This window comes from Salminus brasiliensis, chromosome 21, assembly GCF_030463535.1.
Source record: "Salminus brasiliensis chromosome 21, fSalBra1.hap2, whole genome shotgun sequence".
Taxonomy (NCBI): Eukaryota; Metazoa; Chordata; class Actinopteri; order Characiformes; family Bryconidae; genus Salminus; species Salminus brasiliensis.
Window position 1 is genome coordinate 5,381,936 of NC_132898.1, and position 14,182 is coordinate 5,396,117.

General features: G+C 42.8%; 1 protein-coding gene across 1 annotated transcript in view; it reads right to left on the bottom strand.

Moving 5' to 3' along the window:
- Positions 1–1,228: 1,228 nt before the first annotated feature.
- Positions 1,229–14,182, bottom strand: part of ip6k1 (inositol hexakisphosphate kinase 1) — a 50,136-nt gene continuing 37,182 nt past the window's right edge. The window contains exons 3-6 of the mRNA XM_072666221.1: positions 12,134–12,338; positions 9,148–9,329; positions 7,585–7,760; positions 1,229–5,478 (exon numbers count right to left, since the gene is read on the bottom strand). Of these exons, the coding sequence (XP_072522322.1) occupies positions 4,945–5,478; positions 7,585–7,760; positions 9,148–9,329; positions 12,134–12,338 (1,097 nt within the window). The 3' untranslated portion in view covers positions 1,229–4,944. The remainder of the gene's footprint in view (positions 5,479–7,584; positions 7,761–9,147; positions 9,330–12,133; positions 12,339–14,182) is intronic.

Consider the following 14,182-nt stretch of genomic DNA (forward strand, 5'->3'; position numbering starts at 1 on the left):
TTATAAAACGTTATTTATTGTGTACACAAGTGTAATTTACAGTTAAAAAAAATTTTTGCCAAGCAAAAAAAAAAAAAAAAAAAAAAAAAAAACGGTACATTAATTATGATATTTTATCATATGTCACAATTATGACATGAAATATCTCAATTACGAAAAAGCATCTCTTATTAAGCCCTGATGCCATAAGAACCTACACAGGCTTTTATTTATGCCTAAGTTTTCAATGTCATTTAAGATGCTCTGTTATTAATAACACATCTACATTGTTTAATCAATGTTTAGGTCTCTAAAAGTTTAGAAAATAAAGTTAAATAAAGTTCCTCATGAAAATACCATCTGTGCTGCTCAGTGCCACTAAGATTGAACTCTTAGACTTGGTGAAGTAAAGATTTCTTAAACTGCGCAAAGTCAAAAATGTTATTATGACATCTAATAATACTTTCTTATAATTACAAGATTGTTCGTCAGAATATGAGATGTCCAGAATGTGTCCGAACTTCTCATTAGTGAGATCTCGCAATAACGGCCCATTTCTTTTGTAATTCCAAGATGTTTGGTCAATTATGGCATCCTCTTCACAACTTCTCGTAATAATGAGAAGCTTTCTTGTAATTACAAGATGGATGTAATTATTATTATTATTATTATTACAAGAAGTTCTGCTATAATTACTACATAACATCATATAATAAGGTACTAATAATGGCCTAATTTTTTAAAAATGTGTTGTTTTTTACTTTTAATGACATGTTTATTTAATAAAATCACATAACGGACGCTTTGCTCTGCAGCTAAATTTGCTTGAAGAATCGGTCTTTAATTTGTTCAGTCTAAAATCTTTCTGCTCCAACCAACTACTTTAAGCTCATGAAGCCCAATTAGCTTTTCATACAGAAACTGATAGAAACAGCCTGGAGTCAACAGGGTTCCTATTTCATAAAGGCCTTGCAATGGTTTTCCAAGGATAGGAAGGGGTTCATCTCTACACCAGGCAGAGATATTAAGCTTATATTTGATCATTTGAGTATTTACTGTACTCTGGAAGAGCAGGACATTGGGCTGCTGCTCCGAAACATCTGCATTTTATGTATTTGACTTCTTTCGTAACCCTAAAATTCATGAATTGCCATTGACGTGAAAAATATCTGATTGTTGAGGCACTTTGTTCAGTGAAGATTTGGTAAAAGTATTGGGACGAGAATAAAACAGAGACGCAGGACAACAGTTTTCTTAAATAAATGTTTTATAACACATTCAAAGAGGTCATATATTTTCCTTAAAAAAATATCCATCCATGCAACAACAACAAAGAGGGGAGGGGGATACTTTCTGTGTGATAGATAGATATATCTCTACAGGTATCAGCTACCTCACATCTATAGAAGGACCAAGAACATCTGCCACAGACGAGGCCATGTTGGCTTCATCCCAGTCCCTTTAACAGACACAGCAGGCTGCAAGTTCCCTTTTGGCTAATCGCCTGAGCCGCCTTCTTCCTCTTCTCCCGCTCTGGCACAGAACAGAGTTGTACACTAAAACAGTCCAGTATCATCAAACCAGTACTCCCAGTAGTCCGAGATGTGTCAGCGCTGATGTTGGGGTGGATCTCAAGCAGCGCTCACACACACACACACACTGCAGGCCATAACCCGTATAAGGAATAGCTTGAGCAAAACTACTAGCAGTGGATGGGAGCTAGCTATGAGTGGGGCGTCACTTGCGTAACGCTAATAGGTAGTAGTGGTACTAGTGGTACTAGTAGTTGTTGTTCTGCGACCAAGCTATTCCTTCGAGCCAGGACTCACAAAACCCTTCAAAACAGTCCAATAGTCAGACCTACAACTGTGAAGTTTGTTTTTTGTGACGCTGACTTGCTTTTTTCTGACCACCTGATGAATCGCTGTAAGAATGTGCACAGCAACACGGCCTTTATAAAGTCATTTACTTCATTAAAAAACATTCGTTACAGTCAGATCTCTCTATTTTTGTCTCTGTACATCAACTCCACAGATTTCCGATTTAATTCAAAGTTGTTTTTTTAAGAATCACAGTCATGGTCTGTATCTGTGATGCACCACCGTCTCCATTTGGCAGTATTCGATTCAATCTAAGCAGGAAAGGACAGCTTTATACACTGTAGAATGAATCCTGCTAGTTCTATCAGCACTCACACAGCCAATAAACACCTGTGACCCAGTTCCATACATCCACTGGCAGGCATACGTTCCCCTGCTGTAGCAGTGCCTCCGCCATGTTTGACAGTTGAATCGGTAAGCTTCAGATTATGAAGCCTTTCTTAAGTTAATTTCATTTTAGTCTGTCTAAAGCACTTGGGTTTTTTTTTTTTTTTCACTCCCCAAACTTGGTTTTCGGCCTGTAGTGGTGATCCGGTCTTTCTGTTCTGGAGTGGTTTCTGTTGTACCAGTGGTTTGCGGCTTGACGGAAGCCCAATGACCGCCTCTTTCACTTACATCAGCACCTGTTAGGGCTGTGTATTGAGAGTTACCAATTGCAAATTCAACACCCAGACTTTTTATCTGCTTAATTTGAATCAACATGAAATATTGTGGGGTTTTTTTTGTTGTTGTTGTTAATTGACCAATTACTTTTGAGCCTGTGAAAAACTGAGGGACTGTGTATAAAAAAAGAAAAAATAAACAAAAAAGGCTGCAAGTCCCAAATGTTTTACTGCAATATTGGTGTTAAATCCTTTGAATTTAATCTGTTAAGACTCCACTTTTGCTTGACTTTAAATCCATGATGGTGCGCAGAGACAAAATAACAAAAATTGCTATATCGCTGTCCAAATACTTATGAACCTGACTGTAAACACAAAGTAAATGACCATATATAGTCCATTTAGATTCAGAAATATATATATATATATATAGAAGCATGTCACACCAATGACATTTCAGGCTTGTACGTGATTTGAGACCATTTGGGCGTCCGTGTTCTCGTACTGGGATTTTATGGCTGAAAAGTGATGAGAGGAAAACAAAAAGCCCACAAAAACGTTGCAAGGCTCCGTTTGTCTTTGGTGGAGCAAATAGAAACGACACATCATTGACCATTGACGCTCCTTTTTGGAAAGATACAGCAAAGCTAATCTAAACACAGTATGGCTGCTGGCCTCTCAGTCAGTGACTCAATAAAAAAAATAACAGGAGCAGTACCTCTGTGGTAACTGGAAAGGGGGAGGGGGGGGGGGTGGGCTGGGCTGTCACAATATGGTAACAATACTACACTGGTAATACCAATACAGTATGCATGTACTGCAGTTCAATACAAAAATACGACCCCCTGGGCCTGTGATGTGCCAGAGAGGGAGGGAATAAAAAAAGGGTAATGGCTACAGTGCAACTGTTCCACCTACACAGAGAACACTCTAACCACGTTGAGACTACGAGGAGACGACTCTCCACCCACGGTGACGGCAAGGGGACACGACGAGCTAACAGGTGAGAAAAGGTTGGACGTTGGGGTTCTTCGGGTTTTCTCTTTTGCTGTCTCTTTTTTATATATATATTTATGTATATATAAATCTCCTTTAGATTGCATTGCTACATGTGCTGATGGTGGATAAAGGTTCACTGTGAGACAGTGTGGATCATTTATGACGTTCCCACAAATGAAAATTAATTGATTAAAAAAAATTAAAAATTAAATGAAAAGATGGGAGTAATATGGGGAAACCATGCTGTTGTATGTGCTCATAACGTAGTCTACAGTGCAAAAGATAGGATGGTTAACTTTCAGCATAACCATATGAGACAGAGTTTGAAACATCAACAACAATAACGACGACCAGGGTGACGTAAAGGCCTACGGATAAACATACTGTCCCACAGACATGCCTAGGACTGTCAGTACTACCATAAACCACAAAAGGAGGCTTTAATAGAAAATAAAAAACTAAAAGAATAAGCAAAATAAAAAAGTAAAGAGCTAAATTGCACTGTTGGTTCTAACCGAAGTGAATAAAATGGCTATAGAAACAGCAACATTATTTATTAAAAAAAAAGCGTGAGCATGTGACCTCAAACATGTGAATATTTGTCGCACAGCAAAGCTGTGGAAGGTAACTGATGCCAAACGGCGGGCTTCACCTTCTTATGTGACAAGGAGAGTGGGCGTGGCCTGGTAAGCGTCATTCCTACCACCTCTCCTTATTTTACAGTAAAGCTTTCGCAAACGAAGCGCCCCAAAACTGCTCCCTTAAGGAATACTGACGCCGGGAACTGAGACATGAACTCCCCAGCCAGCACTTCTCTCTGTCTCCGTCCTCCATACACACATTTATTCACACATATAAAACACACAGACTGACAGGCAGACAGACTCGCAGACGGACAGACAGGCAGACAGACGGATGCTTTCCCTGCACCGACCCCCTTTCTCAAACTGTGAGGAGGACCTGACCCTGGACTTGCCCTGAGCTGTGGCTGCCTGCTTAAAACGCCTGACTACCTTGACTGCAATTCCTCGGTTGGCCACATGGTGGCGACGAATCCACAGGACACACACACACACACACACACACACACACACACACACACACACACACACACACACACACACACAAAAAGAAAGCATGCCCCTCTCTTGTTCAGAGTTAGGGAGCTGTTGTCCTGCCATTTCTGTCCTGAAGGTGGGGGCCGTGTAAAGACCCTTGCAAAGGTCACCTCCATGACCACCCTCTTCTTACGGTCCGTGAAGAAAGACGGTAGTGGGTGAAAGAGACGGATGCGGTTCCTCCCTAGTTCCTGCACCAATGTGCCGTTCCTTCACAGAAGAGCCAGAGAATGTCTCCACAGTCTTCTGTGACCACATCAAGAGTACGGTAATGTTGATGACGAGAGGGAGGAAAGCAAAAAAGGGGCGGGCGGGTTGAATGGCCAAGATGGTGCGCGCGAAGAGACGGCGAGGGGTGGCCTTCGGCTACTGGTTCTCCTCTCGGATCGCTTCCAGGATGGTGATGAGGCTCTCCAGTCCGAAAACGTAGCCTCGGTCGGGCCCGTCGTGCACCGTTTGGTCGTCGCGGAAGCCTTTAAAGGTGCTGTGGGCAAAGTCTATCATGCGCGCATCCACGCTGGGAGGGGGCCGGCTGTGAGGTTCCGACGGCGGAGGAGGCGGTGGGGGCAAAGGGTGCTCCTGGATGAGCGGGGAAGGGTCAGAGGGAAGGGCGGTCTGGCCGACCGGGGGCTCCTTCTCCGAGGGCGGCTCGGCCGGCTCAGGCTCCTTGCCCTCGTAGATGATGAGCAGGGAGCTGGAGTAGAAGCGGTACGAGGCCTGGCGCTCCAGGACGGCTTTGAGGCTGCGCAGCTTGCTCAGGATGGGCTCGAAGAGGTCCTTGCGTAGCTGGGCACCGTTGTGCATGAACTGGTAGAGCGCATGGCGGAAGCCTTCGATGGACAGCCCGCGGCCGTAGTACTTGTTGCGGCACAGGTAGTGGCCCGTGTCCATCTGGTACACCTGCAGGGCAATAAGGACAGGGTATAGTTTCTTTTGACGGACCACTAATGTTCTGCAACGCTCACTTTGATGACACCCCACCTAAAGCAACACCTTAGCAACCACTGGGGATGCCATATCAACCAGCAAGCACCAGATATTTTCTCAAAATACAAGTACAACATAAGATCTTCTAAAAACAACACTTGCTTGGCAGCAGTTTGCCTCTGTCCTTTACCACCTGTGAGTCCTGGTTCAGTATGCTTGGTACCCTGGACCCCTCTCCTCGTTTCTTTGCCAAATGCTTAAATACAGAGCAACTTTACAGCCTCATTCTTCCAACGGCACAGCCGTGTACACCGCCATCCATCAGCACCACAGTGTAGCTAGACCCGGCTTTGTTTTTCGGAAGAGCAGTTCATCTTTCGGTGCAGATAAAGGTGTCTGCAGTAGATGCTGTATCAGTACGAGAACAATAGTCAGCGCAGCTACAGTGAAGTGGGCAGCTATAACAGGAGAAACGTCACTCAGCCCAAGGGGCTCATTCCTCACTTCACAGCTCTGGTCAAGCCACTAGAATTAGAAAACAGGAAAGCCATTAGTGAAAGCCACTTCCTGTAGCAGAGCCTGACCAAAGCAAACTGTAGAAACCGACTGGATGCTGACCATGACCTAGCAACCAGTGCTTACTTTCTTCCATTCCAGTTTTGTTTGGCAGAGAATTTGACATATATTTAGGATTTTGGCTAGAAGTAAGAAACCCTCGCCTCCTAAATTTGAATCGAGGAAAAATCTGGACCGTCTGAGGGGTCCCTGAGGGTCGGTTTGAGAACCAATGGCCCAAAGCATACAGCTTACTAGACAGGCAGTGCTAATTCCAAGAGGCTGAACATAATAGACACAATCTGTGTACCATGGTTCTGTACTGTTTTAACCAGAAAAGCTTTCCAACCTAAAGACATACACCCTCTACATCCAAGCAGTGAGGCTTCTGTAGTACATATCTGATGCATCAGGGCATAAATACATAGAAAGAAAGTACCTAGAGGTAAGATCTTACCTCCAAGTAAGATTTTAGAAGGTAATGTTATGGTAAAGCTGCTATATAAGATATCTTTTGGTCAGTTACGGATGTTCTCCAATGGGTAATTTCGGCAACTCTGTTGCTCAAGTCCATCTAAACATCCTTCTCAGCTTAATCATCGCCTTGGAGGTTATTAAAAATTTAGGACCACCTAGAGGTTAGCTGCTTTTTCTCACTTACGGTGCTGGAAATGACTAGCTCAGGTATCCCAAGGACTGCTGGGCTTAGAGATGGTCAGCGGTCTAATACGTGGTCTAAACGCTGGCCCAGGGGTCCCGAGGTTGAATCCTGAGCCATCCCGCGTTTTGCCATCAGAGGCCGGAAACAGAAAAAGCACGACCGACTGTGTTCTCTTTGGGTTGGTACATGGGGCCCTCTCCCCACATCACTCTTTTAAAGCGGTTGAGCTGGGGACCCGGCAATTTCCTCAGAGCGTGTCCCTCCTGGGGGTGAGGAGTACTGCCAATTAACCCACCCATTCATAGCATCCCCCAGAACTAGGAATGCTCCCGACACTAGGAGGTAAGGACTTAAAATACAGGTCTCCTCTGATATATTTGAAGTCAGCCACTGCCCATGTGGCATTGAGGAAAGAGGCGGGTCCCCAGCTCCACCACACCAGCTAAGAGATGCCTGTGCTGGCCAACATCGCTCAAGAGTGTTAAGGGGAGAAAGCGCCATCTACCCACCTGGAGAAAGCACTGCCAATTGTGCTCACTCGGACTCTGGCCGCTGATGGCAAAACACCACGGCTCTGGATTAGGACTTGGGGCCTTGGGGCCTCCCTGGGGCCATAGTGAGCCACTCTGAGCCCCTTTTGTGAGTTGTTTAGAGACTTGAAAGTGGGGCTGCATTACTGCCACCCAAGAGGTAATTAAAATAATATAGGTGTGGGTTCTGTGTCTAACAGTACATGTGCATCTGGAGAAACATCTGTCCAGTTGCTGTTCAAATTAGCATATACTGTTGCTATGGGAATATGCGAGAATGCCTGTTTGTGCCCTGCTGTCCCTTATTACACACACACACACAGTTCTCCTCACCTGCATCCCACACACTCGCACCCCCAGAGTGGCCGAGGTGCTCTGCTCACACTTCTTCATCTGGCGAGCGGCCTTCTCCTCGGACGCGTCATCCCCGTGCTGCCTCGTCCCCATCTTCAGGTCCAGGATGCAGGGGTAGCTGAAGTGGTGCACCACGTTCTCCAGGAGGAGAAACTCTGAAAGGGTTCTAGGTCAAGGAATATCAGTGACTACATGTAGATCAAGTGGCTCAATTCCAGAACTGGCATCTCTGGCACTTCAGCAACAGTATGGACTCATCACTGGGGAATCTGTCCTTGATTCCAAATCCTCCATCCAAACTTCCAACAGGAACTACAACTACTAACACACTACTCCAATAGCCTACATACTCGTCGCAAACTCTTCATTTAGAAACGAGAACAAGAGAACGAGAACTGTCACCCAGTTCATCTCTGCTTTCTGGGACACTCTTAATAAGTTTGATTGCCTACTGCGAACATCTAGCCTGAGTAGTGCCTGCAAAGAGCAACTGGCCACCTGAGAAGGATGGAGGCAGTCAGTAAATTAGCGAGATGCAGGGTGGTCACCTTTATCAGTTTTCTTTTTTTTCCTCCTCCAGTTAAAAAAGCCGAATAAGCCAGGAATGCGTGAGCACAGCGGAAAATCGAATCTGGCCCGTCTCTAGTTTCTGCAGCTGTGGAGGGGATAATGTTTGCCTTTGACAAGCGGGGGATTCAGGGCTTGAGTCAGCTACACTCAGACAATAGTAAGGGACTGGGGACCACCCGTCACAGGTCGAACTTGATCCCTCAGCTCAGCAGTCTCAATCTATGGAGGCAAGGGCCAGGGAGAGAACAACCTCCAAACATCCCTCCCAAGATGTCCTTGTGCAAATTTCCCCCCCTTTTCTCCCAATTTGGTGCCGCCATTGAACCCACCTGTTCATAACTCCCCCTAGCGCTAGCAATGCTCACGACACTAGGAAGGTAAGGGCTTAATACATGCCTCGTCTAAAGCATGCAAAGCCAGCCACCGCCAGAGGAAAGCGCCAGGTTCCCAGCCCCGCCGCACCAGCCAACATCGCCAGCCAATATTACTTCAAGAGTGACTGTGCGAGAGAGCGACCAACTGTGCCCTCTCTGACTCCGGCCACTGATGGCAAAGCAGCATGGCTCAGGGTAGTGCATTCGGCCGCTGAGCCACTCTGAGCCCAAAAACTTGAATTCTGCATAATTGAATTTTGTTATTTTCACGGGTTTCCACTCGCTGCTGCTTACTACACCAATATCAAATGCTGAAGGTGTAGGAAATCTCATTTTGAGGCCTCACATATATTATAAATAAAGGAGAGTCAGGGCTTGTGCTCTACAGGCTCCATAACGGCATTTGTACTTGGCCCCCCGCGATTGCCACTTGCAATGCCATTTACGTACTGTGGCCAAGGTCTCACAGCAGCTATGATAGCCCCCAATGTTCAAAGTGTTGCATTCGTTTTAAAGTAAACATCACATTTAAGCCAGGCAGCGAATCACTGCAGCTTAAGCAACCTCCTCAGGGACAGGCCAACAGAGTGCAGGATACTGTAGAGCTTCCGGTCTTTCGACTCGGAGCGCATCCGGCTCAGCTGCTGCTTGTGGCAGCGCAGGCTCCAGGGGTTGTGGCTGATCTTCTCTGAGCTCAGGCCGCTGTTGCCGTCCAGCATCTGGAAGGGCACGTCGGAGTGGATCTGAAGGTCCAGGCGGGGGCTCTTCAGCTCTTGCAGACTGAGAGGATACAAAGACGTGGACACGGTTAGTCTCACACCAAGCATACAACACCTACACAGCCCTGCTGTCTCTGATCTGCTCGTACACCACCACCATGTCACAGTGAGGGTCACTGCAGTGCTGACGATGACCAACCACCCAAATAACAGCTGATGTGTGGTGGTCCTGTGGGGTCCTGAGCAGTGAAGGACATGGTGAAAGGAGGCTAACAACCAAGTATGCAGAGAAACAGATGGACCATGGGCTAAACACTGGCTATCAGAGATGCTTAATGTTATAGAGGGTATGCACATAAGGTCACAAGTGAGAGGGAAAGCTGGCAAACCTGGATGAGCCAGTCTACTAAATGAACCTGAAAACAGTGGGAAACACTCCCAAGGGCGTTCACCCGACTCAGATATGAGGCCTTATCCTCTGGCTACACACCTTTGTCCATGGACCGTTGGTTCATAGTGTCAGTCCGACTGTAGGGGGCGTGTTCCAGCGGGAAAGTGACGTCAATGCATGCCCCTATTGCAATAGAGAGGTTGTGTAGCTAAACCTGAGGGTTTTTTTTTTTTTTTTTACAGTGGTTTGGGGTCCATTTCTAAACCATCCAAAGTGCCCTTTTTGTTTCCTTTATTTGTTTTATATATATATATATATATATATATATATATTTGGGTTTTTTTTTTGTTGTGGAGGGTGGTGGGGTTGTGTATAGTTTTTTCGGTCACTGCACTGTTTTATTACGTGATTTTAAAAAAATGACGTAAAAATTAAAAATAAGTATTTTGTGAAAAACAAAAAGTGCTGAATGTGGGCGAGTGCTAAATTATACCCCAACAAACTGCTCTGAAAAGCAGAAGTGTATTTGAAAAGCTCTTCTCTCAGCCTCCAAATATTAAAAGTGAGAGTACGTGACCGGGCCCTGATGGTAAAATACTAATACTGATGAATCGCTGTGCTGATTGCACATTTACTGACCTACATTCGCTATCCTTTTGCACAGCTAAAAAAGACCTTCCCTCACCAGCAGCACATTGTGGAGGCTATGCCACGTGTGATGCAGGAGAGAAGTAGCGCTACTGTCAGCTATTACTGCTAAAACTTATCCTGCATTTGCAGGATGCACCACACTGGTCCCCGATACAGGAATTAGGTGTACATTAAAAACAATGACTTTGCATTGTGGGCAATGAGATAAGAAACCGCCATTCATTTAAAGTGTAGGGGGTCTCATGTGCCAAGAGTATATTGATCCAGATGCAGCAGCTGAAAATGAATTACTCTCAGAGCTGTAAAGCTGGGAGATTAGCAGTTGTTATGTGAGGGTTAATCATGTGTTGTCTCTGAGAAGTGTTCGGCTGTGCTCGGACTCTTGAGTCTATACTCTACACACTTCCTCAGGGCTGTATAAAAGGTCCTCTCTCTGAACATGGGGGACGTAATGATTTGGTTTCGTGTTGCCCTGTTGTGGCTGTGCTGTTGTGCGGAAGTATCACAAAGCATAAATTGCCCGAGGCGATTAGATGGCATCAAACTAGAGGTCTGTGCGGTTACATCATAGCCACATCACTCCATCACTCCCCTCCACACAAAAGAAAACAGCAGTGATTCTCTTTCTGACACACTGCAACTTTGTACAGCGGCACAATGCTCTGTATGCTGAGAGCTAATCACACAGTAAGTGAACTGACGACACTCGGTGCGTGTTCATAGGCTGCAACGATCTACAGCGCTTTTGTGCTGGCCGGCTTTAGTCTGACTAATCAATACATAAACAGCCACTGAACATTTGCTGGAAGTGCGTTCAATCACGCCACCGTGACGAGGCAATGGTGGGGATGCTTCTTTCACTTCACAGTCACCACATACAATACATAATACTCAGTCATAGTCATAGTAAATTTTTACTGTTTTTCACATTTTAAAAATAATACCTACAAAAATTATACATGGCATTATGCAGAGACCGAAATAAACTAGAGAATTTAAAGAGATTAATTATGTAATATATAGAATATTTATATAATAAGAAAAAAAAAAAAAAATATATATATATATATATATATTTTTTTTTTTTTTTTTGCTTTTATATACAAAAAAACTACACATACATGCAAAATATTGTATGCAAAATAATTGTATATCATTATCTATTTTTGTATACTAAGTTATATATTTGCACACACACATACACACACATACACACACACACAACAGAGCTTTGTTACACAATACAAATAAACTGTTTTTAGGTTTGCAATTGAAATATTCTGCCAATAAAGTTAATAAAAAATATACTATACTGTAGTTAACTATTAATAGAAATTTTAGTCAAGTTAGTCAAGCATGTATTTTACACTCATCGTCAGCTCTATTTATTTATTTACATCTTTTATTTTATTTATTATCTATATATTTTTTTATATACTATAATATACTGTAGTAATCGATTTATAGGACTTTTGGTGAAGTTGTAGACATTTTACAGTCATTTACAGCTCTGTTCAGCACTTTCAACACATTTCAAATGTATTTTTATTTTTGCAATACAACTATTTTTTAACAACGTTATGCAAGGAAAAATAATAGAATATAGTTATCCCCATATTATAATATTTATTAATATATAAAGTTGCACAGGACTAGTATGTTAAAATGTTAGAAATGTGTCTGCCACAATACAGGTTATACATTATTAAAAACACTAATCCAGAACTTTTCAGGGCATCAACTTGTTTTGTTAACTACAATTTGCAATAGATTTTAATCATTAAAACTGAAAATTTTGAATATATGAATATTAGGAGCTTTACTTCTCACTGCTGTCGCTCTCGTGGGCTGGTCGGTCCTCCTTGTGGTCGCTGCTTGAGCGGTGCAGGCTGCGGCGCGAGTGTTTCCGGCGCGGTTGGTCCCTCTCAGGCAGGTCTTCGTGGTCCAGGCCCTCACTCTCCACGTATGGGTAGGCCACCAGGTTAATGTAGCCGTCCAAGTCCCCCTCGAAGCACACCAAGACCACACCTGCACCCGGATGAGCAAGCAAGAAACACTTTAAATCAAGTGAACTGGAAACTTTCATAAACTTCCTGAGTTGATTAAACAGTCGGGTGAAATCTGCTCCCTTCAGCAGAAACCAGAACATGTTTGGTGCCCATAGTTTACTTTCTTAGTTTTGCAAGGTTAAATTTCATTGTCTTCATTTATTTCTTTTCATCACTTATTCATCAAATATTACATTTAAATTTCTACATTCATTTTATGTGAAACAAACTTAGTTTTCATTTTCTGTGTGTTTCATTAATATTTACTGTTTTATTTTACATAATACTTTAAATTTCAATCATTTTATGTATCTTTTGGTATGCATCTTTTTTGTACATTGTATATTTGAATGCAAATTATGTATATATTCTATTATTACCACCCTTTCTACCGTTGGAATGTTCCACCACAGTTGGATGTAATTTTAATGTTGTTATATTTTGTTATCACTTGTAAATATTCGCTTAAAAAATGAAGTCTGATTAACTGTTAAAAATAAAAAGTGCATACTGAAATAAATGGCAGCTGCTTCAAACCATGTTGAGATGTTGGGTGTTCTGTAGAATGTACATCTACAGTACTGTGCAAAAGTTTTAGCCCCCTGTGGAAATTAGACTGGAAAAGTTGTTTATCTGGGCAGTAAGTGTTTATTTCCTCAGTAAAACACTAATATAAGAAAAAATACATTCATATACATTCAAAACATCTTCAAAGCTCTCCTCATGGAGTCTAGTATTATATATATATATATATATATATATATATATATATATATATACATACACACACACACACACACACACACACACACACACATATATATGTGTGTGTGTGTATATGTATATATATATATATATATATATATATATATATATATATATATATATACACACACACACACACACACACACACACACACACACACACACACAAGGATTCACATATGTATGAGTGTAGATGTAAAGGTGTGTATAGGAAGTTCTGGTCCGCAGGATACTGTAATGGGATCTAGAGTTCACCAAAGTAATTCAGGCCTTAATACAGTTGCTAATAATAATTTTAGCTGTTTAATGAATGTTTGAGCCCTTTACACCAAACACGTCCTCCCATAATCTTATATTAATATTCAAAACATTAGCATAAATAATAATATTATAATAATTTTAATAACAGACAATAAGAATGGAAGTACACAAAAAAATCTGAATATTACTATTTGAAATACACAAAAAAAACCTGCACTGTGCCTGAAAATACAATATATATCATTTTAAAAAATCACAGCTGTGAACAGGGCACCAAATAAGAAGCACTACATATATATATATATATATATATATATATATATATATATATATATATATATATATATATATATATATATATATATAGTTTAGATATATTCTAAAACTGAACCGGAACTGTAAATATTGAGGGCTGTAAATGGACAGCACACACTGCCTTGAGAGGTGGCATGGGCTCTCTGGAGCTGGGCTGCGTCTCCTACGTGACGTCAACCTGCGCAGTTTAGTGTCAGGAGAAAGGAGAGACGCCGGGGGTGCGGTGGGCGACACGGAGGGAGTGGGGAAACCGAAGAAGACGGCTGGAAGGGGCCTATATTCATGCATCATCCTGCTGACTCGCAGCTCCAGGGTGGCCTTTTTAGCTCTCTGATCCCTCCTCGGTGATGTCAGCTCGGTTACTGGAGCTAATGAATGAAGACAGTGCTGATGTCAGAGCAGACCAACCTACATCAGGCCAGTGTGTGTGCGTGTGTGTGTGTGCGTGTGTGCGCACTAGCGACCAAGTCTGTTTATGAGCCA